A 26,964-nucleotide genomic window follows, 5' to 3' on the forward strand; every position below is an offset into this window, starting at 1 on the left:
GCGTGCCTCTGTATACACACGTGTACAGATGCTCATGCACAGTGCAGAAGTGCCCAGACATCGTCCACGTGTACATGCATACACTCATGTAGTTGGCACAGGCATGCCCGCATTATACATACATGCACATATGTGTGCGCACACATTCACACACACGCCTTACCCAGGCTCCCGCAGCCTCCTGCCACCACCAGCAAGGACGCCCGCGTCACCCAGCTAGTGGCTTCCAGAGCCCGTCTGAAGCAGCCTGGCCTCGGGGCTTGGGAGCCACCTCCCACCACCCTCCCCTGGGATCTCCAGACCCGGGGCCCAGGCCGGAGCCCCCAGTCCCACCTCGCAGTATGGGCAAGGAGGGCCGGGATGGCACGACGACCCCAGCGAGGGGCAGCTGGCCAGCCCCCAGTGACCAGGACTGACGGGGCCACGGGGCTGCCACGAGCATGGACGTTGCCACCTGGCGCCGCGGTTTATTTTGTGTAATGGTTTCAGTGAGATGACTCCTGTGTCACGTGCCCACTTAGATTGCCCAGCTCAGTGGTTATTAGCCTGCACAGCGTTGCATAACCATCGCCACGACCAAGCTTAGACCACTTTCATGGCCCCAAAAAGAAACCCTGTGTCCTCTAGCAGGGACCCCCGTTTCCCCGTCCCCCAGTCCCGGGAACCACCCGTGCACTTTGTGGATTTGCCGATCCCAGACATTTTGCTGACCTTGTGATCTCCAGGTACGGCCAAGTCATAGTGCGCAACGGCTGGTCATCTCCTCCCCAGTCTGCACGACACCCCGCTGTGTGGGCACGCAGCGCTTGGCTTACGCGTTCATGAGCTCGTGGGCACTTTTTGGCTGTCATGAATCATGGCATGAACGTCCGTGGTTTTTTGACGCTTACCCTCGTTTCCCCAGACTGTTTTCCTAGGAGTGGGACCGCCGGGTCACAAAGGCGGTGGAGGCTTAACATTTGGAGGAACTGCAGCCCCAGGCCGCCGCCTTCTTCATTTCCCACCACGTGTCCCGGGTCCCGGTTTCTGCCCTGGTTACTTCCTGACTGTGATTGGAGCCATCCCCCTGGCCTGGCGCTGCCCTTCCGGCTCCCGCCATCCGGCGGCCTCTCACGGGCTGGCTGGCCATTTGCGCGCCCTCCTTGCCTGGAAACCACCAGCAGGCAAAGCGCGGGCGCGAGGCTACCAGAAGGGAGCGACGGGGGCCCTGGGGGAGGGGCGCAGCACGGCCACCCCGGCGGCCCACGGGACGGAGGAGCTCAGGGGGCCCCAGGAGGGTGTGGGGGCCCCGGGGCAGGGTCTCATGGGGCGCGTGTCCTGGCTCGGCTCCCTTGGCTGGAGCTTGCCTGGGCAGGGTGCGGGGGCGGTTATGGGCGAGGCGCAGGGGTGGCGTCAGGTGCCCTGAGTTTGCTTTTGGGTCTGGACGCTCCCGGGTCGTCTGCTCGGCGGCTCCAGGCAGGGCAGGCGCCACTGGCGGCCTCCTCCGCGCAACAAGCCCCTGGGTGCCACGGTCTCGGTGAGTTGGGTCCTGCAGCCGCGGGCGAGGGTGGCGCTGGGTTCGGCTCCTCTCTGAGGTCCGTCCTCCTGGCACTGAGACCCCTCCACGCTGGCACCTGCAACCCGGGTGCCTTCCCGACCCTTGTGGGGAGGCCGCACGCCCCTCCCGGGGCGCCTGTGCGCCAGGCCTGGCCTTCCAAGGCCGCCCCCGAGCTTGGGGCACAGACAAGACCCTAGAACCGGGGGCTGGGGGTGGGGAACCCCTGGCTGGGTGTGGGCATCTCCCAGTTCCCCGGGGGTCGCGGCTTGTTTCGTCCCGCCCCCGCTCAGGGAGGCGGCTGTGACAAGGGACAGGCACCTGCTCTACCCTGCGCAGAGGCGCGCACGGCCCCAGGGAGCTGCCCGGGTGGGCGGCAGGCGGGCGTTCCACTTCCTGTGCCAGTCGTCGCATGATTAGGGGGTGCCGTTGGTGCGGGGTGGGGCATGGGAGCCACTTTCTGGCAGGCAGAGCCCCCAGCCAGGCCGGGAGGGGCCGCTGCCGGGGGAGGACCTGGCCGCTATCGAGGCGTGCAGGCGCCACCCGCCCTGGCGCCCCCTCCCAGCCCTGCCTCTTGGCTGTCCTTAGGAGCATGGCCTTCGAAGGGGTGGCCCGGAGGGTGCTACGGGAGCTGGACCGCAGGGGCGAGCAGGAGCTCATCATGGTGGACAGCCTGCGCAACTCCACCACCTTCCGGCCCTACTGCCTGGTGGGCAGGAAGCGTCCGAGCTCGTGGTTCTGGAGACCCCGCTACACGTGCCTCAACCTGTCCATCACGGACATCCTGGAGCCTGGTGCCCCGGAGCCAGGTACCAGGTGGCCGCACCTGGTGGTGTGGGGTGGGGGAGCAGGTGGGGCCTCCTGCCACCTGGGCCCCGGGGCTCCCTGCTTCCAGAGAGCGCCTTCAAGGTCACACAGCCAGTCCCCAGAGCCGGGGGTCCCGGGGTAGGAGCCAGGCAGGCACGGGGCCTCAGGTCCACTCTGCCCCAGCCTTGCAGCCCAGCGGCCACTTCAAATTCCACGACTCCATGAAGAAGAGCACACACGGCAAACTGGAGCTGAAGGCCCTGGGCCAAGGGAGCATCGCAGGCGGGGCCACCGTGCAGGGCAGCTCCAGTGTCTCCATGGAGATGTACACGCTGCGCGTGGAGCACAGCACGTGGGAGGCCCTGCACAGGGAGAGGTGGGCGAACATGGCCGGCTGGGGCTGGGAGCCTGCCCACAGTGGCGAGTGCGTGGGGCCGAGGCAGGGGCCGGCGTGGGCCAGGAGGCGAGGCCTGAGGGCGGGAGGTTGGGTGGGGGCCCCTGGGGAGGGGCTGGGCTCTGGGGTGGGTGGACAAGGGCACTTGGAATGAGCTCAGGACAAAACTGTGAGATCTGAACCCGGCCAGGGGCAGAGAGTGGAGCCTGGAGGGTGCGGGTGGGCTCACCCCTGGACCTCATCAGTCCCCCCCACCCGCCCTGGGGATGCCAGGGGCCACGCCTGGGAGTCCCCAAAGACCTAGGACCCTCCCTGCATTCCCCCACCCGGCAGGCTTGAGGCACTCCCGAGAGCAGTGGGCCGGTGCGGGGGCGCGGCCAGCGTGGGGGAGCCGGGCGGGGCCTGGGGTGAGCCCCCTGCGCTGCCCACCCAGGCGCCTGCGGCAGCCGGAGCACAGGGTCCTGCAGCAGCTCAGGCACCGCGGGGACAACCTGTTCGTGGTGACGGAGGTGCTGCAGACGCAGAAGGAGGTGGAGATCACCAGCACCCAGAAGCAGGAGGGCTCGGGACAGCTCACGCTGCCCAGGGCCAAGGACCTGCAGGTGCGTGAGCAGCCGCGGCGGTCGGGCAGGGAGCAGCGTCCCAGGCGGCGGACTGGGCTCGGCCGGCGCCCCTCGGGGCGAGCTGCGCCTCCCCCTGTCCTGTGACCCTCCTCAGAACCCCCAGCTGTACCCCAACCCTACTGCCAACCCCAAAACGACACGGCCATGGGCAGCTCCCTGCCTCTGCTCGCCGCTGCTCGCGGCATCCGCTGGCACCGCCGGTATCCTGCCCCCAGTCCCCCCAGAGCCCTCGTCCACCCCCCAGGGCGAGGGCCAGGGCCACCGGAGCCACAAGAAGACGGTCACCATCCCCGCCGGCAGCACCCTTGCCTTCCAGCTGGCCCAGCTGGTGATCGGCTCCGACTGGGGTGAGTGGGCTTGGGGGGTCTTGCGGGCCCAGGTCCCCGGAGCACCCTCATGAGGGGGCGGCGTGGGAGGCGCCGCTGGGGGTGCAGCACACCCGGCTGCGGGAAGGCCCAGCTGCCTGCTCCACTGCTCCTGCCTCCTGCAGAGATCGTCTTCTTCCCAGACAAGAAGCAGAGAAGCTTCAGGCGACCTGAGAAAGGTGAGGCTGCAGCCCCCTTGCCGGGACCAGGGACGCGCCCCTCGGCGGCCTGCACGCACATACGGGGGACCCGCCCCCAACCTGCCCTGACCAGGCCCGCCCCCGCCCCCCTCCCCCCCCCCCCCGTGCACCCCCAGCCCGCAGGGAGCAGTACCAGCCGCTATCGTACTCACTGTCTCCGAGCAGGACCATCTGGCGCGGCTTCCCGTCCCAGGCAGGTCGGTGCCTCCCGGCCACCCCTGGGCCTCAGGGTCGGGGCCCCCGCTGGGCCCGGTCTTGGGGGGCTGCCCTCCCACACCGGGTTCTCCAGGGTCCTCGGTGCCCCTGGATGACCCCAGCCCTCCGTTCCCCAGAAGGGGCTGTCGAGGAGGGGGCTGCGGTCACTGAGGACCTGCAGGGCCTGCGGGCGGAGCTGGGGACCTGGAGCCAGGGCCTGGAGGGCATGTCGGGGGACCTGCGCCAGGTGCTGCGGGCGGCCCTGGGCCAGCTGCTTCGGGACGCGCCGGCCCTGGAAGCCACAGAGGCGGCGGTGAGCAGGCGTGGGCGGTGGTGGGCGCAGGGGGCCGGGGGCCCGGGGCACCAGCCCGGCTCATCACCCTATCCCATGCCCAGCTGGAGCAGGGCCTGCGCTGTGGCCGGCTGGAGCCGCAGGATGGCCCGGGGGGCGCGGTCCTCGAGTGCCTGGTGCTTCCCTCCGGAGAAGTGGTGCAGGAGCTCGCCGTCCCTGTCCTCTACCTGCTGGGGGCCCTGGCCGGTGAGGGGCCTTCGGGGTGGGCGGGGTGGGCACCCCAGGAGCGGCAGGGGGGCAGTGGCCTGTGGTCTGCCCCGGCCGGGGCTTTCCAGAGCCCCCTCTTACCCTCGGCCTCTCTCCAGTGCTGAGTGAAGGCCAGCAGCTGCTGATGGCCCAGGCGCTGGACACAGGGGCCCTGCGGGGCCCGCTGGAGCTGGTGAGAGGGGAAGGGCCGGTGGGCTGCCCTGGGGAGGTGGGTGGGTGCTGGGGTCCTGGGGCCCTCCCGCCTGACCATCACCCGCCCTGTCCTGGCAGGTGGAGAGCATCCTGGAGCAGAGTGAACCGTGGCAGGAGCCCAGGGACGTGTCCCTGCCGCCAGGGCTCCTGGAGGGCGGCTGGGAGGAGGGGGCGCCCACCTGGGCCCTGCTGGAGGCGTGCGGCCTCAGGCTGCAGCGGGGTGCCCCCCAGGTGTGCTGGGAGCCCCAGGCGCAGGCCCAGGTGTGCGCGCTCTACGTCTCCCTGGCGCTGCTCGCGCAGCTGAACCAGGACCCCAGCTAGCCTGCCTGCCGCGGCGGGTGGGGCAGGGGCGGTGCTCGGGCCCGGGCCAGCCCACCCGTGGGGCCAGCTCCCCACCTGGCCCGGGAGTCGGGGGAGCTCAATAAACGGGGGACGCACCAAGGAAGACTGGCCTCTGGTTTCTGAGGGGCCCTGGATCTGGAGGAGGGAGGGGAGGGGCTGTGCCCACCCTGGGTAGGGAGGGCCGTGGGTCTCCCTATGGCGCAAGCGTGTCCCGGGCCCGCCCCTGCCTGCCACCTGGACCGCGGGCCCGATTCCAGAAGGGGAGCCTGCCCCCCGCTCGCGCCCACCCCCTCGGGTGCAGGTTGGTCTCATGCGTGCCCCCTGGGGGCAGGACGTAGGCTGAACCGGGGTCCCCTCCGGGGTGGGTCCCTGTCCGGGTGTGGAAGGAAGCTCTGCTCTGGGGTCTCAGGAAGTTGCCGCGGGGGCGGTGGGGGCTGCTGGCCGCTCGAGCAGGTGTGCTGGAGAGCAGGCGGGCCCTGCACCCCGGGGGCGCACGGGGTGCCTGGAAGAGCAGGGGGTTGTCCTAGAGAGGCGCCTTCCGTCCCTGCTGGGGCCGTGGGCCTGCCCCGCTCCTCCTGAGCGGCGCCTGGGCGCAGGTCTCCCCATGCTGGGTGAGGGGCCCCACCCCTGTGCGAATCCAGGACCTCGGGGCGCCTGGGGGAGCGGCCCCCTCTTGAGGAGGGGTGTGGAGTCGCTGCTGGGCCGCCGGGGGGCTTCAGCAGCCAGGGGCAAGCTGCCTCGCCGTGGGGGCAGTTGCCACGGCCCCCCCATGGCCAGCCTCGGCGCCCCCGTCACAGTGCACCTCGACGTCCAACCCGCGGGACTCCCCAGGGAAAGCACGGCGGGTTCCACCTGGGCTGGGAAGTTCCCCCCCCAGAAAAGCCTGGAACCCGGCCCAGCAGTGAGGGCCGACAACCGAATACCCCCGAGGCAGGTCCCTGCCGCCTAGAGACCCCCGCACCCTTCAAGTGGGAAGCTCCACGGGTGTCTGGATGGGAGCCCGAGAGCTGGTGAGCGCACCAGACGCCACAAGCTGCCCCAAACAGCTCCTCGTGCGGAACGTGCGTCTTACCGCAATAAAATAAGGACCATCAGGACCAAGCTCCCTTTAGGGTTCCCTGAAAGGTGGACCCCGGGAGAATGGGGCCTGGGACGGGCCCTGCTGCTGGGGCCCAGAGACCCTCCAGGCCAGGCGATGAGACGGGTCCTGTAGCAGCCCCACCGCTGGGCCCCGGGGTCCTGGGACCAGCAGCGCCCGCGGCCCCCGCAGGCGAGCCAGCGGGAGCGTCTGAGCAGGACTGGCCGAGCTTGCCTGGGCGGGAAGGCGTCACCTGGAGAACAGGTCTGGGGAACTGAGTCACCCCCCAAAGGCCTGCTCAGGTCCCACCTGGGCCTAGAGATCTTGGGCGAAGGTGCCGAGCTGAGCGAGGGCGGCCCTCAGCCAGCGTGGCCGCGGTTCTCACGAGCAAGGGGAACTGGATGTGGGAGAAGCCGGAAGCCAACGGAACCCAGAAAAGCCAAGGACCCCCAGGGCTGGTCAGCAAGGCCGGCCCTGGGGGAAGCCAGCAGCAGCTCCGAATCCCCGGGCAGGGCGGTCCCGCCGCTGGAGAACATCTGGGTCAGCAGCCGAGAAACCAGGGGGCTCTGTCAGCAGCAGGGCGGGGCCGCAGCCCCCCGGCCCTCCCATTTGCGCGTTTACCACCAGGAGTCTCTCCCAGGCTGTCGCGCGGGGCCTGGTCGTCTCGGCCTGGGGAGGTGCTGGCCCTGGGCCAGGGCCGGGCCGCGAGTCCTGGAGCCCGGGCGGCCTCGGGAGCGCAGCCTGGCCAGGCCCGCCCGCCTGGGGCCTTGTGGGCTTCGGGCTTCGGAGGCCCAGGCCGGGCCCGAGGACTGGCTGAAGCGCGCCTTGCTGGCGGGCCGTCCGGGGCAGGGGGACGTGTTCACGGCTGCAGTCCCTGGGAGGGACGGCCTGCGCCCCAAACGCGGCCTCCTGCAGGGCCGGGCGTGAGGATCCCAGGGACGGACCTGCCCCTGGAGGGGGAGGCGGGTGCCACCTGCTCACACACCTGCCAAGCCCACAGCTGCTCTCCCACGGGGGGCTCCATGGGCGCCCCCTCTGGCCTGCCCGCTGGACCGCCAGGCCTCGCCCTGCTGTGAAGGAGGAGTGGGAGGGGGCCCCTGTGGGAGGGGGCACCCCAGGCTTCTGGCTCCTGCTGTCCAGGAGAGGGGAAGGGCCGGACTGGTTTATCTCCTCGGGGCTACTCCTGAGTGGTCCACTCAGGCCACGCTGAGCCTGGACCTGCCTCAGATCTCGGGCGGTGGGTTGGGGGAGCCTTGGCGGGGCAGGAGGACGCACGGGGCTCATGTCCAGCCCCCCACTGCCCTAGGCGCTCTTCCTCAAGCTCGTCTCCTGCCCCCTTCAGTGAGGGCCTGGCCCCGCCCTGGCCACCAGGTCACTGCCGGGCATTCCCCCAAATCGATTCGTCATACGTTAATCCCATCTCGATGTCCGCTTTGGGGTACGTTAGCCGAGTGGACCCTTGCCTCTGCCCACTCAGCCCCGAGCCCAGCCCAAGTCCAGGAGGCAGACGGACCCCAGCCGGGCCACAGCGCAGCTTCTCTTGGTCTCTGGGTAAATCCGGCCCGACCTTGACCACGAACCCACCCCCCAACCCCACCCCCCATCCCCAGCCTGCCTGACCTCTAACCCCACCCTGACTGTGGGGGACACACTGCTGTGCCCATAACCAGAGCCTGCGCCCCGTTCTGGGCCCCGACCCCAGACGGCCTCCAGACCACTTCAATCCACACATATTTATTTTACACGCAGAGCCGGGAGCCGGGGGTGGGCAGGGCCTCCCGCTCTGGGGGAAAGCCCCCCAGTGCCCTTCGAGGGCAGGTGAGGGCCCTCTGGGGGCTGCCTCGAGGGAGGGGGTCGTGGAGGGCGAGGACAGGGCCGGCAGGGCGAGTCTCATCTTTGGGAGCTCCCGCGACAGTGCTCCTCATTCAGCAATCGCCCCTAGCGCCCAGCCCGTGTTAGACAGTCCGGTGATGGGGGGGTGCGTCACCCACCCCCCCCGAGCCCACAGGAGGAGGCCCCAGCCCTGCAGGGTCAGGAATGCCTCTGAGAGCCTGGCCTGGCCCGAGCAGGAGTGGGGAGGGGCAGCAGCCGTGGACGGGAGAGTCAGTGCCTCTGGAGCCAAGGGCACAGGACCAGGAACAGGGCCCCTGAGTCTGGGCTTCTGGGGGGCTAAGAGGGCCCTGACGTCCAGGGAGCCCTGGTGGAGGGGCAGCTCATGGCCCACCTTCACAGGGACCCCCACTAGGGCCCAGCTCCAGGAGGCCAAGGCCGGCAGCACAGGTGGGTCTTGGGTGCAAGAGGTGGGGGGCTGAGGTCTGAAATGGTGCTCGGACAGGAGGTGCGGGCTGTCCCTCTCCGTCGCTGTGCCATGGGCGGGCCCCTTAAGGGGGGCCCCGTGCGCCCCAGGTGGGCAGCTCTGGGTGGTGGGAGCTGGCTCTGGGGCGCCTGGGGCGGGCAGCCCACCCCCGCCCCACCCCCAGCTGGAGGTGCCCAGGAGAGCCCGGGGCTCAGGACCGCCCCCAGCTGGCCCGACGGAGGGGGACGCGGGCCAGGCTCAGCCTGCACCCGAGCAGCCCCAGCGGCCCGCCAGACTCCGGCGCTGGAAGGGGCTGTCGGTGTAGACCGGCGGGGCCCGGGCTGGGTGGGCATGGCGCCGGGTGAGGCACCGGGCCAGGCGGGCCAGGCGGGGGCCCCGCGGACGGCTCTGCGCTCTGGCCAGCAGGGCCACCTGCTGCGCAGACACGCACGCCGCCGCGCCCACCGCGGGCTCCGGGTCGCCCTGCAGCTGCCGCAGGTCTGCGGGAGAAAGCGGGTCAGGGGCGGCAGGAGGGGCTCCTCGCCCCCCACCCACCTGCTCCCACCCATGCCAACACCCGCGCCCTGTAGGGAGGTCGGGGCCTCTTCAGGACCCCACGCCTGGGGAGTGGCGGCCGAGCAGGGTCCTCACCCTGGAGCAGGGCGTCCAGCAGGTCCTGGCTCACTCGCCTGGGGCTTGTGTGGTGGACCAAGAAGCCTGCAGCAAGGCAGACCGTGAACGCGGGCCCCACGCGCCAGCCCCAGGGCCCTGGGTGCCAGGGGCCCGGTGAGCGCCGGCGCTGGCCTCACCTGCGAGCACCGTGGCTGCCCGGCGCAGGGGGTCCTGTGGGCTCCGCAGGTAGCCCTGGGTCTGGCTCAGGAATTGCGGTATATAACTCGGATACTGGTGGACCTGGGGACAGGAGGGTCACACCGGGACAGGAGGGCCAAAGGAGGGGGCGGCCAGAGGTGAGCGGAGGGGCCGGGGTCCCGGGGGTGCCCCTGGGGCGGGGCAGTGGGGCCCGAGGCATTCGACCTGCCTCACGGAGAGTCAGGCCTGGCCGGGGTGAAGGTGGCACTCAGTTTGGGGGGCCGGGGAATACCGAGCAAGGGTGGGCACGCCCCCCACCATTCTTCCCACTGACCAGGAGACGGCAGATGCGGCTCAGGGCCTCCGGGCTGTCGTAGTGCGCCACGGTGACCACCTCCTCCAGCAGGCCCCAGCGCAGGGCCTGGTCACAGCGGGCCAGGGTCCACGCCGAGCTCTGGGATGGGGACGGTGCAGGCTGGGGGTCCAGGCAGTGCGCCTGGCCGGCGGGGGCGGAGGAGGAGCCAGGGCAGGGCCATGGGGCACGGGGCCCGAGGGGGACCGGACACCCAGGTGCCGAGTCCCGGCCTGCAGTCTAGACGGGGCGGCGGGGCAGGCTGCGGGAGCGCGGGCGGGGTCGTGGGGACGGTCCCGGGGGGCGGCTGACCTCAGCGGCGTCCCGGCTGGGGTCGTGCAGGCGCAGCAGCAGCGGAACCAGGCTCTGCAGCACGAGTTTTCGCAGCGGGCCGCGGAGCCCCAGCCGGAGCCCGCTGCGGCCGCGACGCACCAGCGTCCCCAGGAGGCCGACCGCCGAGGCGCGGATCGAGTCCCGGGCCTGCGCGGGAGGGCGCAGCTGGGGAGGGCTCCAGCGGCCGAGAGGGCGCGGGGTCCAAGGGTGGTGGGCGTCCCAGGGAGGGAGGAAGGGGGGTCCCGGGACGGGGCTGGGAGGGAGGGTGCCGGTGGGGGCGGGCCCGGGGGGCAGGGCTCACGTCGTCGAGCAGCGGCGGGAGACGCGGCTCCAGCTCGGCGCTCAGCACCCGCACCGGCGCCCGCGGCCGCAGCAGGAGCCTCCGCAGCGCGCCCAGCGCGGCGCCCACGAGCCGCGCGTCGCCCTCACCCAGCGCGCCCAGCAGCGCCGGCAGCAGCGTGGTCACCAGCCGCACCTGCGGGGTCAGCGGCTCGTGGGCGGCCCTCGCGGCCAGGCCCCGCCCCCGGCCCCGCCCCTGTCCTAGAGGCCCCGCCCCCGAGCCCCCACCGTCCTTGAGGCCCCGCCCCCGAGCCCGCCCCTGTCCTGCCCCCGAGCCCGCCCCTGTCCTCGAGGCCCCGCCCCCGAGCCCGCCCCGTTCAAGGCCACGCCCCCGAGCCCCTCCAGCCCTCACCTTGCCGCGGTTGAGCGCCAGGTGGCCCAGGCCGAGCAGGCCCAGCCAGCGCACGGTGGGCTCGGGGTCGCCCCGCCAGGCGCGCAGCCGCTCCAGGATGGCCTCCTCGCGCAGGAGCCGCGCCGTGGGCCGGCTCTGCAGCAGCTGGGCGGGGAGGCGCCGTCAGCCCGAGGCCGGCCCGGGGGCAGAGCGGCGCCCCGGCCGAGGCCCCGTCGCCCTCGCCCTCGCGCCCTCGCCCTCGCGCCCTCGCCCTCGCCCCGTCGCCCTCGCGCCCCCGCCCCTGGCGCCCGCTCACTCCGGTGAAGAAGGCCATCGCCGTGAGGCGCTGCGCGTCGTGGGCGCTGCGCAGCCGGGGGAGCAGGTCCGCGAAGAGGCCTCGCAGGTGGTGGTCGGCGTGCGCCACCAGGGCACTGCGGGGGGTGCGGGTGGGTGCGCTGCCTCCGCGGGGCGCCTCGCCGCTCCCCGAGCCCCCTCCGACCGGCCCCGCCCTGCCCCCGGCGCGCCGCGCGGGCCCCTCCTCACCTGGCCAGCAGCAGGACGCCCTCCAGGTGCGTGCGGGCCCCCGCCAGCCGCCGCCAGCCGCCCGCCTGCTCCATGCACGTCACCACCATGCGGCTGCCGTCCCCGGCCAGCAGCGCCTTCAAGGCCTCCACCGCGCAGCTGCGGGTGGACGCGGCCGGCCAGTGGGCAGCGGGCCGCCCCCGCAGCTGCCCCCACCCCCAGCCCCGGCCTCGCCCCTCACCTGGCGTGGCCCTGCAGTGGTACTCGGTGGGGCACGGCCCAAGCCTTCGGGGTGTCTGGGGAGTGCGTGCCGCGTGCCAGCTCGTGCAGCTGCGTGACCAGCGCGAGCAGCAGGTGCGGGTAGAAGCCCCGCGTGGCGCCCACGCAGCCCGACACGGCCAGCATCTCCCCGAGGGCGCGGGTGGCCTGCGGAACCACCGCCCACTCAGGCCTGGGGTGCGCCCGGGGCGACACCGGGCACCACCGACAGGCGGAGGATAGAGCTTCGGACCCGCGCGGGACATTCCGGGGGTGGGTGACTCAGGCCCGAATCCGCGAGCCCACCCCCGAGACCCGTCCCTCCCACCCCCTGCGAGGTGAGCCGCGCCCCTGGAGGTGCAGGCTGGAGCCACCTACCGCCAGGGCGTCCCGCGCCGGCCGCGGGGGGCCTTTCAGCGCCCACAGCAGCTGCACCAGCACCTGCGCGTTCACGCGCTGGTTCCGGCTCAGGCTGTGCCACAGCTCGGTCGCCGCCCTGGGGGGCGGGGGCGGCATGAGACAAGGGCCCGGTGCTGGGCCTGCTGGTGAGGGCACATGGGTAAGACCCCGGGGTCAGGTGAGGCGGCCACGCGGGCTCCAGCAGGGGAGGGCAAGTGAACCACCCCCCAGAGGTGAGTAGCAACTGCAGACCCCCACTGAGCCCAGAAATAAACGCGGCGATGTATGAGAAAGGAAACGACACGACAGCCCTCTGGGGACGAATTAACCCAGGAGCGGGTGGGGAGGTCGAGGCACCGAGGCTCAGTCCACCCGGAGACCAACTACCCCGAGGGAGGAGGCTGCGCGGAGCCCGGGCGGGGGATCCACTTACTGAGCTACACGAGGGGCGGAGAGCAGGGGCGGGGCAGAGGCGGGGCAGGGGCGGGGCGTCGGGGCTCTGCCTCCTCCACAGGCCCCGCGGCAAGCGGGAAGGCAGAAGGAAGCGGCAGGGGCCCCTCTTGGGGGCCGCGGGGGTGCGGCGGGGCGGGGCGGGGCGCTGACCTGTCGGGGGGCAGCGAGCGCGGCAGCAGCGCGCACACCACGTCCCGCGCGTGCTCCAGGGCCAGCGCGCTCAGCACCCGCAGCGCCGCGCGCCGGGGCCTCCCGTCCGCCAGGCTGGGCACCTGCGCCAGCAGCCCGCGCACCAGGGCGTGCACCTGGGGGGAGGGGCAGGGGTCAGCGGCCAGGCCTCCCCGTGCCTCACCCTCTGGCAGCACTCACCCCCACCCCACCCCGCAGCCCCCCGCGGCTGGCTCCTGCGCCCTATCCGTGAAGGGAGAAGGGCGGGAAGTCTACTGAGAAGGAAGTGGGGTTGAGATGGACCCCGTAACAAAAAGAGCATGTCGAGCAGAGGGGGTGGGCTACCTGGTCCTCAAGCCGCTCCCCCCGAGCTTCCAGCGCTGAAGTCAGGGTGAGTGCTGTGGCCTGGGTCCCCGCAAAGCCAGCCTCCTCCAGGCAGGCAGCTGTGCAGAGCGCTAGGTCTGCGAGGACACCCTCCTCCCTGGAACTCCGGGGGGCCTAGGGTGGAGGGTGGGGTGTATGCAGGCCCAAGCTTCTCCCAGCCCTCCTCGCCCCCCGTGCGCCCCCATGCCCCCCTTCCCACCTTACCTCCTGCCCACCCAGCCCCCAGCCTCCCTTCCTTCCTTGCTGCTCCACACCCCAAGAAGACCTAGAGCCCAAGGAGCCCTGGGTGCGCCGGGGGCCTCAGGCAGGTGTTCCGCCCTCCCTCGCTCTCACCTGGTGGGGTCCCTCAGGGGGTGTGCGCTGGGCACTGCGCGGGGTGCCCGGCTCACTGCCAGCCGTGGGGGTGGCGGCTGCGCTCCCGGGCTCAGCCACCGAGGCCAGCTCTTCAGCCTCAGCTTCGATCCCCTGGACCTCGGGCTGGGGCTTCATGAGAGGGGGTGCCAGGGGCTGCCCCTGGCTGGCTCGGATCCCTTCTGCCAGAGCTGTCAGGGTAAGGCCCCCCACAGGGGCCCCGTGGGCCCGGCCCCACACGCCACCAGCCATGGCCACCCCGCACGCCCAGATGCTCGGCCAGGTCCAGCCCGCAGCACCTGCCACTGCCGCTCCCCAGGTCTGCCCAGCCTGACCCAGAAGCAGGCTGGGGCAGGCCCGGGACAGGCGTGGTGGCACCTGCGTGTGCGGGAGCCCTGGGCTGGAGGGGAGCTGGGGCGTCCCACGGCGCCCTGGAGCAGCCCTGCCTCCTGCCCAGCTGCTGGGGGCAATCACCTGGTCTGGAGCCCCAGCCTCTCTGCCGGTGCCCACTCGGGGTCCTGGGAAGGTGGCTTGGCAAGGGGGAGGCAGAGAAGGGCCCTTGACCCTGACCTCCAGCCCCTCTGGCTGGGGGACCCTGGGCAGGTATGGACAGCCCCAAGCTGGCCCAGCAGGTACCAGGGCCCAGGCCCTAAAGGCGCACCCGCCCTTTCTGCATTCCAGGCCCGGGCAACCACCCCAGGGGCGTCTGGGAGGGCGGTCACCAGCCCTGGGGCGGGCCCGAATGGAGCCGTGGTGGCCGCCAGCATCGCTCGCCCTTCCAGGACTCGGCCAGGTCTGCGGTGGTGTCCCTGCCCCCTCCACCTTACAGGCCACTGGGCCCTGGATCCCACGCAGTGCTCACCTGGGAACCGCGGCCGGTGGGTGCCTGGGCCCCGTGGGGGGTCTGTCTCCCAGGCCCCGGGCTCGCAGGCTGGCCCCACGGGGCCAGTGCCTCCATTCCCCCCTCCCCGCCCCCTTCCCGACACCCCGGCAGGCCTCGCCCAGCCCTGAGCCCCAGGGGAGCTGGACGAGCAGGTCAGGTGGAATACCGAGGCCGGCGGAAGCGCTCTGGGCGTAGCCGGGCAGCACACCTGCACCCCCTCACCTGCCTGTGCCACCTCACGTCAAGCTCCCGCCCTGCTTCCTGCCAGCGAGAACCTCTCCCTCCCTCCAGCGGTCCCTCCAAAACCTGACTCCGAAGCAGGCGGAGACCAGCGCTGAGCCAGGACCGCCGATCAGGGGCCTGGAGCTGAGCCACCCGGAGGGGCCCTGCAGCCCCAGTGCAGGCGAGAGCCCCGACCCCTTCCTCCCCCTCCCCGGAGCTGCTGGAGGTGGTGGGAGCCAAATGCGTGGAGCCGAGAGGGCCGCAGGGTCCCCCACTGGCGGGGCCAGGTGGGGCTGCAGCAACGGCAGGGGACCCGTGGGCTTCCCCTGGGCCTCAAAAGCCTGAGGTGGCCCCACGTGGACACTGGGAGCCCCCAGCCCCCCGCCTCTAGCAGGGGTCTTCTACAGCACTCCCCGATTTCCAGGTGGACCCAAACTGTCCCCCTCCCCGGGGCCCCCAGCTTCAGCGCTGCCTCCCAGCGCCCAGCTCCCCAGCAGGGACTCTGCCCGTCGGCTCCCCCAGCCTGCACACGCCCCTGCCGCGACCAAGCGCCTGGCCGGGGGCGGCAGGCTGGGTGGACAAATGACACGAGACGAGTTGTGGGGGACAGTTATGACTCATGTTGTGACCACAGAGGTGCTCACGGGGGGGCCTCGGGCACCCAGACTGCCCACCAGGTCCCGCAGCTTCTCAGACAGCGCCACCTGCAGGGCAAGAGAGCGTGGTGGGTGGGGGACCATGGGGCTAGGGGCACTCAGGGTGGGCGGCGACGGGCTGTGCACCCACCTGGCACGGAGAGGGGTTCTGCGGTCGCCTCTGGGCGGGGCTGAGGCGGCTCAGGGACAGCTGGGCGAGGGCTCTGGACTCGGCCAGGGAAGGGAGGGGCTCGCACAGCTGGGGGGGAGGAGCAGAGGGGGGCTCAGGCGTGGCCGGGGCCAGGCCGGGATGTGGCTGAAGGTGCAGTGCAGGGGCGGGCGGGGCCTGTCACCTGTCCTCGCTGGAACCAGAGGCGCAGCAGGGGCTCCACGTGCGCCGGGCTCACGGTGAGGGGCTCCTGGGACCCTCGGGGCCACACCCGCAGCTGCTGCCCGGCCTGGGGTGGGGGCTCCTCTGCCAACTGCAGCAGGTCCAGCAGCAGAGCCCCTGCACGAGTGGAAGGGCGGGGTAACGTGGGGGGCGAGGCCCTGGAAGGGGCCGGGGCGGGGGTGGGGTGGGGGCCTCACCGTCCGAGCCCAGGAGCCGGAAGGCGGCCTTGCTCCCGGGCAGCGTCTGCTTCTCGGCATCCTCAGTCAGCTTCATCCGTGGCTGGCCCCCGACGGACACCAGCTGGGGGGAGAGCATGTTGGGAGAGCTGGACCTCCGCCCCTCTGGGTCCACCCCCACCCAGGCCTCTGGTCCCCACCTTGTAGACGCAGCCCAGGGACGGCTGCCGGGGGCAGGTGACCGCGCTGGTGCCAATGCCAACGACGTCCACCTCGCTGCCCTGCGGGAGGGGGTGGCAGCGAGCTCAGCCAGAACCCGGCAGGGGTCCAGCACCCCCTCCAACCCACCCCCGAGCTTGCCTCTTCCCGCACCCCACCTCCTGGACCAGCCGGGCCAGCTCCTCCTCGTCGATGTTGTTGCTGACAGCAATAGGGACCGACTCTAGCCAGGGCACCTGGAACCTGTGACGGGGGCAGGGCAGGAGGTCTCTGGGCAGAGCCGGCCCCAGCCGCCGAGGTCTCCCTCCTTCGGTCACACTGTCCCCGTCACCCTAGATGCCATCAGCTACCTCCTCTCCCCAGGGCAACGCTCCCCTGGGCTAACGGCCTGGAGACCAGCAGTCCACCCCTCTGCCCGCCCCCGCGAGCGGTGCCCCGCAGGCATGCACCCCCAGGGGACCCTACCGGGCTGCAGTGGTCCGGAAGACGCCGCGGGTCTCCAGGGCCTGCTGGAGCAGGTCGCCGCTGTCCAGCCTCACACCCGCTGCCCGGTAGCCCAGCTCCTCCAGCGCCAGGGCTACCGCCAGGAAGTTGGGGAGACCGCTCCTGCAGACACAGGCGAGGGGGTTGGGGAGCTGCCCCCTGCCCCGCAGAGCCTGCTGGGCCGCGGAGGCCTCACCTCTGCACGCTGTAGGAATCCAGCAGGCCGTGGAACGCGCGTGGCGAGGCCAGGGCGTAGGCCACGAAGGCCGCCCGCTCCCCCGGGTGCGGCTCCTGCACCCCCAGCCCCAGGTGGGCGCACACGCGCTCCAGCCAGGCCTCCACGCGGGCAGCCAGGTCCACAGGGGGACCCTCGCCTGCAGCCGGGGCCAACATCTGCGGAGAGGGGGGCGTGAAGAGGGTGAGGCACAGGGGCCCACCCGCACTGCCCTGGGATGAGGACCAGCCTCTGGGGCGGTGGAGGGGACCAGGGATCACTGACCGGGTCAGGGGGCACCTCAGTGCCAGAAAAGGAGGTGACGAAGGAATGTGCCAGGGTCCCGGCCACCGGCACGCCCCGCAGCTGCCCCGCAAGCACATTGCTGCTGGCGTCAAAGCCTGGATGGGGGGCAAGAAGTCAGGCAAGGGGGGGGCTGCAGGCGGAGGGGGCTCCGCCTGGCCATCGTCACCTCTCCCCCACTCACCACCCAGATAGCTGTAGGTGGAGGCGGTGAGGCCGCCGTCGGGGCCCTGTGCACGGCGCAGCCCCAGTTCCAGCAGCCGCTTCTGGGGGCCTGCTATCAGGCGAAGCCGCGCGGCATTGGTGGCCACGAGGCTGTAGGAAGAAGGGACAGGGGACCCAGGGACGCTGTCACGAAGCCACCGGGCCGGCTGGAGGTACCCCAGGGTGAGGTCTCCAGGGATCCTGGAGCCCCGTCCTCAGAACCCCCCAGCAGGGAGAGCCGCAGTCCGCGGCTGCACCCTGTGGAGGCCCCCGGCGCCATGTCTCCAGGGTCGGAAGGCCGAGCCACGTCTAGCCAGGTCCGCGAGGCCCCTGGCCGCACACCCACCCCGCACCTCCCCGAGGAGTCGGGTGTGCCCCCAGGGCCCGCCCTGCGCCCTACGCCCTGTGCCCACCTGGCGTAGCTGACCAGGCAGAGGAGAGGCGTCTCCAGCAGCTGCACCACCAGCAGAGGCCCCGACACCTGCAGCAGCGGCACCTGCGGAAGGGCGGTCAGCCCCGCCCCGCGCGCCCGCCCCGCGCGCCCGCCCCGCGCGCCCGCCCCGCGCGCCCGCCCCGCGCGCCCGCCCCGCGCGCCCGCCCCGCACTCACGCCTGGGAGGGCGAGGGAGCCCTCGGGCAGGGCCCGCACGGTCACCCCGGAGCAGTCGAGGGCCCGAAGGTGCGCGAAGAACGCGGGGTCCGTGTCCGCAGGCAGCACCGAGGCCAGGAACTGCACGTCTGGGGGCGGCAGTCACGGGCGGGCGGGGACTTGGGGACTCGGAGTGGCTGTCCCGGGCTGGGCAGGGGCGCGGGGCTTGTCGGGGCTCGTCGGGCGGGGGGCTGGGGGGTTACCTGCGTCCCGCAGGCGGAAGGCGCGCAGGAAGCGCACGCAGTCGCGCAGCCCTGCGGCCAGGGCGAAGGCGCCGCCGAACGGGCAGCGGCGGAAAAAAAGCTCGAACTCGGCGTGGTCCCGCGCACGGCCGGCGCGCCAGTAGCCCAGCGCCATGGTGGCCTGGTAGAGGTCGGTGAGCAGCGGCCGCGCCGCCGCGCGCCCCTCGGGGTCCCCCGGCTCGGCGTCCTGCGCCCGCGCTGCCGCCATCCCGCTCCCCGGACTCCGGCCGCCCCGCCCGCCGGCCCACGTGACGCCCCCAGGCCCCGGGGCAGCTCCAATCCCGCCGGGATTCTGGGCGCGGGGGGCGGGGGAATAGGCCGCGCCGCCGGGCCGGAGCCGGGTCTGAACCGGGTCGTTCCGCAGTGCTTGGGTGTGGACGGACTTTGGATGATGTGCCCGGAAACCAGAGCGGGCCACGGCGGAGGGGGCGGCCCACCCACACCGCAGCTCCAGGGAGACGCCCCGAGCAGCTGGAAAGTGGGGTCCCTGCAGCAGGGGCTGGACGGGGTGGGAGGTCAAAGAGCATCCAGGCGACCCCTCCCACCAGGGCCACCGGCCGGCCCTCAGGACCTGGCCCGGCACCGCCGGCCCCAGCCCAGCTGGCACCAGGAGCCTTCACCATGCCCGGCCGCAAGTTCCCAAAATTCTGCTCCAGTGACTCAGGCCTGGAGGAGCTGCCCCAGGAAGCGGCCGCACCCGCGCCCGCGCCCTTTCACCCACAGGCATTTTAGTTGCCCCACTGGGCAGGGCCAACAGCAGCCAGGGCCCGCAGCGGTGATGCAAGCCCTCAGCAGCAGTGATGTAAGCCCTCAGCGGCTGGGCACTTGGGAGGAGAGCAGTGAGGGGCCCAGGGAGAGTTCTGGGGGCAGGGGCCAGCGCACACAGCTGGGCCTGCTCTGCGAGGAATTCACGGAAATGGTGGGAAGGAGCCTGGGGGGCCAGGGGCCGGGGGGGGGGGGCCAGGGGGCCTGGGCTGAGCTGGGAGGCTTGTCCTCCTGTGCCGGCCCACGCAGCTTGCTGCGGGGGGCCAGAGGTGGGGCTTGGAGGGAACTTGGAGAGGTGCAGGTGAGCGGGTGGGGCCGCGAGGCCAGGACAGAGGAGCCAGCAGGGCCGTGCCAGGTGCTGTGCGAGTGCCCCCCGCCCTGGGCGGCAGCACCCCGGGGCCCAGAGCACACAGCAGTCGGAGCGGGGTCACAGTCTTTATTCCCTGCAGGGCCACACACACTCCCACGCTCGCACACGTGCCCCAGCGGCTTCAGATCTTGTTGAAGGCGGCAATGTCGACGCTCTGCACCTGAGGGGGACGGAGGGTTTGGCGTCACACCCCGGGACCGGGGAGACGGAGGCTGAACCCCCCCACCAGGCCCCCGCCCCCCGCCGGGCCACTCACGTGCTCCTGGAACTTGCCGATCTCCTCCTCCAGCAGGTCGGTGCCCACCTTGTCGTCCTCCACCACGCACTGGATCTGCAGCTTGCGGATGCCGTAGCCCACGGGCACCAGCTTGGACCCGCCCCAGGTCAGCCCGTCCAGCTGGACCGAGCGCACGCAGGCCTCCAGCTGGCCCATGTCTGTCTCGTCGTCCCACTGCGGGAGGGGGGGAGAGGCGCTGCGGCCGCCACCCTCGGAAGGCCCCGGAACCCCAGGCGAAGCCCCGCCCCCCACGAGCACAGCGCCGCGCAGGGTGGCCCTCTCCGAGGGGCCCGGGGGGCGCCGCCGCCCGTCCTGCTCTCAGCCCGGGCCTCGGCACCTGGCGGAGAGGCACCAGCGGCACTCACGGGCTTGACGTCCAGGAGGATGGAGGACTTGGCCACCAGCGCGGGCTTGCGGGCCTTCTTCTCGGCGTACTGCCGCAGCCGCTCCTCCCGCAGCCGGCTGGCCTCCTTGTCCGCCACCTCGTCGTCGCTGCCGAACAGGTCGATGTCGTCGTCCTCGTCGTCCTCTGCAGGCGTGGCTCCCTTCGTGGCTGGGGGCTCCACTTGGCGCATGGGAGACACGTGCTGCCACGAGGGAGGGAGGCTGAGACCCCGCCGAGGCCCGGCCCCTGCCCCGCGTCCAGCCCGGGGCGGCGCTCACCTGGGTCTGGGGTGCTGCTGCCCGGGGGGCGGGGGAGCTCTTCTCCAGGGCGCTCAGCCGGGCCTCCAGCCTGGAGACGGCCTGCTGCAGGTCCTGCACCACTGTGGGCGGGCACCGTCAGCTGGCGCAGCAGGGGCACTGCGCCCTCACTGCCCACAGGCGTGGGTTGGGGTCAGGGTCACTGTCATTGGGCCACAGGGCTGTCCCCTTGCTGCCCCACAGGCGTGGGTTGGGGTCAGGGGCACCGCCTCGCAGGCGTGGGTTGGGGTCAGGGTCACTGGCATTGGGTCCCCTGGGCGGTCCCCTCGCTGCCCCACAGGCGTGAGTCAGGGTCGGGGTCAGAGTCGCTGTCACTGCCCCCCGGCTGCCCCTCACCACCGCGCAGGCTCTGGTTCTCCACTTCCAGGCTGGCGATCCGGACGATGAGCTCACTGTGGTCGCCGCCAGGCCCACTGGAGGCCCCGGGGCCTGCGCTCTGCCAGGTGGGGGACAGAAAGGAGAGTTCTTAGTGCCCCCGTCGAGCGCAAGGAGGAGGCTCCAGCCCCAGCCCAGGGCAGTGCTTGGGGCGGCGCCAGAAGTCACAGGAAAGCCCAGCAGGCACCTGGCACCCTCCCCAGAGGGTGAGCCGGTCTCCGAGGACAGGAGGAGCAGGCCCGGGGCACCCGAGCCTGGAGCCATGCTCCTCCACCCCAGGTAAAGACCTTGGAGTGGGCACACAGGCCTGGGTGCGGGCTGCCCGGCAGCCCACACCCCAGGAGGCAGCTCCCAGCAGCCCACCCTGCTTCCCCAGAGGACACGTGCCCACCAGCCTCTCCAGGCACCAGCAGCGACAGAGCTGGGGGCGGGGGCAGCAGCTGCAGCCTCCCTCCGAGCGCAGGCTCTGGAGGAGCAGGGCTGCCAGCTGCCCTCCACTTCCAGAGCTTGGACGGAGGGAGCCCGCAGGGAGCAGCAAGGTGGTAGAGGCTGGCGCCCACGTCCACACATCCTGCACAGAGGGGAGGATGATGCGCAGGGCCCTGGCAACACTGGGCTGGCCACGCCCCGTCAGCCTGCGTGGCATACTGAAGACGGAGTGCTGGGCAAGAGGGGCCAGCGGACCCCAGACGGCGTTTGGCCGCTGGGTCCACCCCTAGGTGTTGCGCTTTGGTCAGGGGGATGGTGCTCGTGCACCCGCCCTGGGAGCCGCCTGCCCCCGGCGCCCGCCAGTGTCCCCTCAGCCTGGTCCAGCCGCCCCCTGCCTTGCAGGGACAGCTCCTGCTTCTCCAAGCGAGAATGGCCTTCCCGCTGGGCTGCAGTAAAGCCTCAGGCCTCCTCCCTGCAAGGCCCCAGGATGCTGCACCCGAAGGGCTGCTGCCAGCCTCGTGCCAGCGGAGGGCGGCCCACGTAGTCACGGCCTCTGGGGCAGCAGGCGTCCAGGCGAGGCTGGCACCAGAGCGACAGGAGACCACTGCCTGCAGGGGCCGGGGCCAGGGGTGGGACAAGTGCCAGGGGCGGTAGCTGGGGCTCCCGACAGCCATGCTCAGGACTCCCTCTCCCCCGCAGCGCCTGGAGGCTCGCTCACGGGGGCACTGTGGCCCGAGCAGGCAGGGGCTCGTGCCGGGAAGCAGAGGCCAACCCGAGCGCCCCCACACTGGGGAGGCCGACGGCTCAGGACAACGTCCTGCCCACACCTGGGCCTGAGCCCTGGGGACCCGTTTTGGAGCCCGTGGCCTCCAGGACCTGCGCCCGTTCAAGGTGCCCAGTCTGTGCTCACCTCACAGCGCCGACAAGCCGTGCTGGCCCCAGGCCAGGCCCCGTCCCTGCCCCAGGAGTTGGGCCCTGCAGGCCGAGGGCCGTGGGGAGGAAAAGCCTCGGGGCGAGCGCCCGCAGCGGGGGCACTGGGCCAAGGTCCGCAGGGCAGAGGGGGGGCACAGGCGAGCCCCCCCGCAAGCGGGCGAGAGGTGCAAACAGGGCAAAAGGACCTCTTGGTGATCAGGGTTCAGGTCCAGCTCAGGTCCGGGGGCTGCAGGGCCTAACAAGGGGCACGGCAGCGCACCCCTCCTCAGCTCTGCGCTAATGGGGAGCTCTGGGCTGCATGCCGCAGGTACTCACCCCGGCCAGGGACTTCTGGATGTTCTCTCTGGCTCTCGCGATGTCCCGGAGGATCCCGCTGGCGCCATTGTCCTGCAGACAGTGCAGAAAGAACCAGGGTTTTATCCTGTCAACAAAACATTTAGTTCCCCCCAACGAGAACCTCATCTGGAGGCGGCAAGGACACCCTGCGCAGACAGCCAGCTCAGCAGGGCGGTGGGAAGTGGGGGGGCGCAGGGGTGCCGGCCTGGCGGGGCGGCTTTAGGGCATGACGCGGACCGCGGGCCCGGCCTCCAGACCTCCTCCGGCCCCGCACCCGAGCAGGGCCTCACCTGGCGCGAGCAGCCAGCCACGGGCCCGTTCATCTGCTCGTAGAACTTCCTCTCCGCATCGTCGTACTTGAACTTATCGAACCAGACCTTCTCGTGCACCAGGAAGTTGGTGGCCATCTTCCTGCTGGAGGCAGGGGACCCCGTCAGCGAGGCTGGGAGAGGTGCGGGCCCTGCGCAGCCCCAGCCACACCTGCCGAGGCCCCTGGCCCGGCCCGTGAGCAAGCGGGTGCAGGGTGGGCCCTGCTTGCTCCCGGAGCCCGCGGAGAACACAGGCGCGTCGCAGGGACCTTCCCCGGCCCACAGGAAGACCCCAAGCAGGGGCCCGGGAAGACCCGGGGGCAAGTGGCCACGACTGCTGGCCAAGACGGCCCCCGCCCCCAGCGGGCGCGCTCGCCCACCCCCGCCCTGCCAGACCAGGGTTCACAAGGCATGGTCCGAGGACCCCGGGGTCCCCACGGCCCCCACGCTCGTCCACCCACCACCTGCAGGCTGAGCAGGAGCAGACAGCGGAGCCCGGCTGCAAGAGCACAAACGAGGCCGCTGTCGCTGCCTTTAAAGCAACAGGGTTTTTCATGAAAAGACGTCAGCGTTATCGCGTGAGGAGCTTGCTACTGTTTTCCAACGGGAAAATGTTCTCGAGGTTTCTCAGTTTGACTGCTCAGGGGGTAAAAACCGGGAGGTAAACCCAAAGGGAGAGCCCGAGAGCTCCTGTCCACGCCCCGGGCCGGTCAGGCCAGGCGCAGCTCCGCCTCCTCGTGGACCCGGCCCGTCCACTGCAGGGACCACCCATGGCTGCTTTCCCAGTGCACGGTGGGCCCCAGAGCCCCCCGGGCGTCTTGGTGACATGAGGATCAGCCCACAGCTCTCCTCTCCCCTTCCCCACGCACCCTCTTGGGGAGCAGAGGCCAGGCCCACCCAGGCTGGGACCCCCAGACTCGACCTGGTGAAGCAACACCACCCAGAGGGCGCGAGGGTGTGGGTGCACGGCCTCCCCTGCCCATCCACGCCCACCTGCGGCCAGCGGCCGGGCCCTGACCAGCACCACGGTGGGAGCCCAGGACACCGGTCCCGGGCGAGGACCCCCACCCCAGCAAGAAGCCGGCAGGGACCCTGGAAACCCCTCCCAACCTCGCCCCTCACTTCCGGCCCGGGTGGGTACAGCAGCTCGCGAACCTGGAGGGAGGAGGCACTGCAGGTGCCTGCCCACCCACCGACGGCACTGAACTCTGACCCAGGCATGAGCGTGGGGTCCCGCAGCCCCTCGCCCAGCCTGCTCTGCGTTCAACTCGGCTGGGTCCGGGGGTCTGGGGCGAGCCCCCACCCCGCGAGACCACCCGGCACGTCTCCTACTTGGGTCTCAAGCTGGCTGGGGCTGGGCCTGACCGGGGGCTGGGCCGATGAGCGAGGGCCACGGCTTCCAGGCGCCAGGCCACGCGGAGGGCCTCGGCGGCGTGGTGGCGGCACTCAGCGCTGTCGTAGGTGGGCTTGCTGAGCCAGGGCCCCTCGGCGTCTCGGTGCAGGAAGTACCAGTAGGAGGGCGCAGGCGCCACCTCCGCGTCGGCCCGCCGCGGCCCTGCCCGCTTGCTGCTGGTGGCGTTGCGGCCCCGCCGGTCCCTGCGGCCCCGCCGGGCGCTGTCGGGCTGCGCTGCGCGCTCCTGCAGGCGCACCTTCCCCGGTGGGTGGCCGTCGAACAGGGCCTCGTAGAAGCCCCTTTCGGCCGCATCGAAGCGGGGCTTCTCCAGCCACACCTCGCGCACAAGCGCCTGCAGCCTGCCCAGTGGGGGCTGCCCATTGGCCGGTGGGCTGGGCCGGCGGGCGAGGGCCAGGTCAGCAGCGGCCACCCGCTGGCCGGTGTCGGGGGCCCCCTCCCGGCCGTGCGCCCCCGCGGCCAGCAGCAGGCTCTGGGACCACTCCACGAAGGCCCTCTCGGCCTGGTCGAAGGAGGGCTTGTTGAGCCAGGCGCCCCAGGTCACGTGGTGGCAGGCCACCTGGCTCCCGTGGGCGCAGGGGGCCTGGGGGACCAGGGCGGCGGGCCGGGCGGCCTGGGCTGCGGCGTCGGCCAGGCCCTGGCGGTAGGAGCACTCTGCCTGGTCGAAGAGCGGCTTGTCCAGCCACACGCGGTCGGCCGAGAGGCCCACGAGGGCCCGGTCCGCTGGGCCGAGCCAGCCGCGCGGGGAGCGCTTCCGCTTCTTCTGCAGGGGCCTCCTGCCCCCGGGGCTCTTGCCGGGGTCCCTCCTGCCGCCGCCGTCGGGGGCCTCGTCGGCGTCCTCCGGCGCGGGCCCGTTCACGGCTGGCCCCTCGGCCGGGAGCGGCCCGGCGGCGGCGGCCTGCGCGGCCTCGTGCTCGTGGAAGCGGCGCTCGGCCTCTGCATGCTTGCGCTTGTCCTCCCAGACGGTCTCCAGGGCGCCGGGGGCCTTCTCGCTCCGCATCTTCCCAGGCGCAGCGTAAAAGGCAAGCACAAGGAGGCAGTTGCGAGAGGGCGGAGGCGGCAGGCGTGGGCCCTGCCCACCCGCGCCCCCGCCGTGGGCCGCCACGGAGGGACAGAGCAGAGCCGCACGTGCCGGGCGCTCGCACACGCTGCTTCCCGGCGAAGCTCGCCGGTCCTTGCTACGGTGGCGGGCACGGGGCCCTCGGGGTCCCGGGGCAGTGAAGCTCCAGCCTCGCCCCAGAGCCTCCGCGCAGGCAGAGCCGGTGGACACGCTTGGTGAAACGAGGCTCTTGGGTAAACGGGCGACTTTCTACCCGGAGCATATCCCAATAAAAGTCACTGGTTCAGGGGAACTTTCACTGGGTGGCCCTTTTTATTTTTTGCCAAATCTGGCAGCTCTACCTTGGGGGCTCGCGTTTCAGACAGCAGTCTTTGGGACGCGGGTTTGAAGGAAAGCATTTGTGACGGGGACAGCTGGAGCACAGTGGCCTTCCACATCTCCAGTGCCCACCGCGGCCCCACGACCACCGCATGCAGTGCAGACCACCCGGGAAAGGGTGCCCTGGGGCCTGGGCCGGGAGCTGCTGCGGGGAACAGGGCCCACAGGCCCAGGGAGATGCTAGGCGCTGGGTCAGGGGAGGAGTGGACGCGGCGCACCCTCAGGGCTGGCAGCTGGGGAGCCTGTGCCCCTCCATTCCGCCACCAGAGCCCAGAGCCCCAGTGGCCCCTCTGTCGGAGGGGCTGGCTGTGTGCTCCCCCGAGACCTGCAGGACCCCAGGGCTGCAGGGAAGACGGCAGCACCAGCCCCATTCGGAAATGGTCTGGCCCAGCTGCCCCCGCTTGAGGCGCCCTGAAAAAGGAGGGCCCCAGAGCCGCTGCGGCCAGCCCACCCCACCCGTGAGCGCCAGCGTGGGGGAGCTGCGTGCAGCCCCCTCCGGTTGCCCTGGCCTGCGCTCCAGCACGTGCGTGGGGGAGCCCAGGGCACGAGCCGGCCCGCGGGGTGCCCGCTGCTCAGGGACGCTCTGCCCCAGCTTCGCTCCCAGTGCCCACCAGGACAAAAGGCCTGCGGCAGCCCTTGCCAGCACCACAGCCTTTGGGTTACAAGGCCCCTTCCTACGTCCCCTAAAAATCAACCCAGGACAGGTCCTAAGGGCCCAGGGGTGACGTGTGGGCCCTGCGTGGGCTCCCCCAGGCCTGGGAGCCCAGGGGGGCCTTGAGCTCCTTTAATGGCACCCGCCAAAGGCTCCCGGCCCCCCCGACCCCCGGCTGGCCCCTGTGGCCCACTCACCAAGGTCAGGCTGGCGGGCAGGGGCAGCGGGCAAGGCGGGAGCAGGCCTGGGCCGGGCACTGTGACATCACCCATGGCCCCGCCCTCCCAGCACAGAGGCCCAGGGGCTGGGCTGGCCTGGTCCCCGTCTGGTGCCAATGCCCGGCTGACCACACAGTCTAAGTGCCGAGACCGACCACGCCGATGGGGTGCTCCCTGGGGGCGAAGGTCCAGGACTGGGAAGAGCCACTCAGGTGGGGGGAGGCCCTGGCCACGCCCTCCAGCCACTGCTCCCCTGCAGGACCCCGCGGTGGCGGCCGGGCACCCACCAGGCCCTGCACAGGCGCCACGCACTCCCAGCCATTGGTGGAGGAAGAAACAGGGGAAGCAGGGCCCCTGCCAAGGCCACCCTGCCAGCACCGAGGTCCAGGCTGGGACCGGGGCACCACAAGCCCGCTCCTTCGTGGCACAGGCAAGGAAACCGAGGCCCAGAGAGAAGCCGCCAGCCTGGTGGCCGGGGCGGGAGAGAACGCGGCGGCAGCAGGGACCGGCAGGTACTTACTTTGGCGCTAGTCTCCTAGGACAGCGTGAAGAGAAAGCAGCACGGTTAGAGCGGCCGGGAGGTCCCGCCAAGCGCAGCCGCGCGGCACGGGGCGGCGGAGCAAGCCCCCCACGGTCCGAGGCCGGGTCCGTCCCTGCGTCTTCCACTGCCCCGGCCCATTCCTCACCAGAGCCCTCGGCCAGGGCAACCTACGCGGCCCTCTCATCGAGAGGGAGCTGCCGAGGGGACCCCCAGCCCCTGCCCACCGCTCTGCGGGCCAAGGCAGCGCTGGCCCCAAGATCAGCACAGGCTGGCCCAGGCGGCCCCACCAGCCCCAGGGTCCACC

At 71.9% G+C, this 26,964-nt stretch overlaps 4 protein-coding genes and 1 long non-coding RNA gene across 10 annotated transcripts; 2 read left to right on the top strand and 3 right to left on the bottom strand.

Moving 5' to 3' along the window:
* The first annotated feature begins 907 nt into the window (after positions 1 to 907).
* On the top strand, positions 908 to 5,310 carry LOC131272964 (gasdermin-D-like). The gene is made up of 11 exons (XM_058276128.2): positions 908 to 1,516; positions 2,123 to 2,343; positions 2,525 to 2,717; positions 3,169 to 3,337; positions 3,603 to 3,705; positions 3,849 to 3,902; positions 4,040 to 4,120; positions 4,256 to 4,431; positions 4,515 to 4,656; positions 4,776 to 4,849; positions 4,948 to 5,310. The coding sequence occupies exons 2-11, from the start codon at positions 2,127 to 2,129 to the stop codon at positions 5,188 to 5,190; spliced, it is 1,452 nt and encodes a 483-aa protein (XP_058132111.1). The 5' UTR covers positions 908 to 1,516; positions 2,123 to 2,126; the 3' UTR covers positions 5,191 to 5,310.
* A 2,697-nt stretch (positions 5,311 to 8,007) lies between these two features.
* Positions 8,008 to 14,567, bottom strand: MROH6 (maestro heat like repeat family member 6). Of its 3 annotated transcripts, none has more exons than XM_058276119.2 (15): positions 14,148 to 14,567; positions 13,268 to 13,417; positions 12,896 to 13,048; positions 12,533 to 12,687; positions 11,909 to 12,026; positions 11,514 to 11,698; positions 11,294 to 11,431; positions 11,067 to 11,181; positions 10,772 to 10,915; positions 10,382 to 10,555; positions 10,060 to 10,227; positions 9,730 to 9,849; positions 9,395 to 9,497; positions 9,237 to 9,302; positions 8,008 to 9,085 (listed from the first exon to the last, which is right to left on the bottom strand). In XM_058276119.2, the coding sequence occupies exons 1-15, from the start codon at positions 14,241 to 14,243 to the stop codon at positions 8,844 to 8,846; spliced, it is 2,127 nt and encodes a 708-aa protein (XP_058132102.1). In that variant the 5' UTR covers positions 14,244 to 14,567; the 3' UTR covers positions 8,008 to 8,843. The 3 variants fall into 3 exon arrangements, with proteins under 3 accessions (XP_058132102.1, XP_058132101.1, XP_058132100.1); XM_058276118.2 differs by having other exon boundaries at positions 13,268 to 13,441; positions 14,148 to 14,565; XM_058276117.2 differs by having other exon boundaries at positions 13,268 to 14,255.
* Positions 12,542 to 14,999, top strand: LOC131273328 (uncharacterized). Its single transcript, XR_009180537.2, has 3 exons — positions 12,542 to 12,941; positions 13,967 to 14,163; positions 14,460 to 14,999. It is a non-coding gene; the product is annotated as an uncharacterized lncRNA (long non-coding RNA).
* Positions 14,988 to 18,182, bottom strand: NAPRT (nicotinate phosphoribosyltransferase). The gene is made up of 13 exons (XM_058276124.2): positions 17,867 to 18,182; positions 17,625 to 17,752; positions 17,429 to 17,511; positions 16,996 to 17,126; positions 16,794 to 16,909; positions 16,491 to 16,687; positions 16,277 to 16,417; positions 15,970 to 16,054; positions 15,793 to 15,873; positions 15,614 to 15,716; positions 15,379 to 15,533; positions 15,177 to 15,284; positions 14,988 to 15,094 (listed from the first exon to the last, which is right to left on the bottom strand). Exons 1-13 carry the CDS (start codon positions 18,111 to 18,113, stop codon positions 15,008 to 15,010), a joined length of 1,662 nt encoding a protein of 553 aa, XP_058132107.1. The 5' UTR covers positions 18,114 to 18,182; the 3' UTR covers positions 14,988 to 15,007.
* Positions 18,183 to 19,092: 910 nt separating this feature from the next.
* On the bottom strand, positions 19,093 to 24,826 carry EEF1D (eukaryotic translation elongation factor 1 delta). Of its 4 annotated transcripts, none has more exons than XM_058276123.1 (8): positions 23,733 to 24,826; positions 22,383 to 22,503; positions 22,072 to 22,143; positions 20,356 to 20,455; positions 19,981 to 20,081; positions 19,683 to 19,904; positions 19,297 to 19,491; positions 19,093 to 19,200 (listed from the first exon to the last, which is right to left on the bottom strand). In XM_058276123.1, exons 1-8 carry the CDS (start codon positions 24,809 to 24,811, stop codon positions 19,162 to 19,164), a joined length of 1,929 nt encoding a protein of 642 aa, XP_058132106.1. In that variant the 5' UTR covers positions 24,812 to 24,826; the 3' UTR covers positions 19,093 to 19,161. The 4 variants fall into 4 exon arrangements, with proteins under 4 accessions (XP_058132106.1, XP_058132103.1, XP_058132105.1 ...); XM_058276120.1 differs by having other exon boundaries at positions 22,383 to 22,506; XM_058276122.1 differs by having other exon boundaries at positions 23,766 to 24,811.
* Positions 24,827 to 26,964: the final 2,138 nt, after the last annotated feature.

This window comes from Dasypus novemcinctus, chromosome 14, assembly GCF_030445035.2.
Source record: "Dasypus novemcinctus isolate mDasNov1 chromosome 14, mDasNov1.1.hap2, whole genome shotgun sequence".
Classification (NCBI taxonomy): domain Eukaryota; kingdom Metazoa; phylum Chordata; class Mammalia; order Cingulata; family Dasypodidae; genus Dasypus; species Dasypus novemcinctus.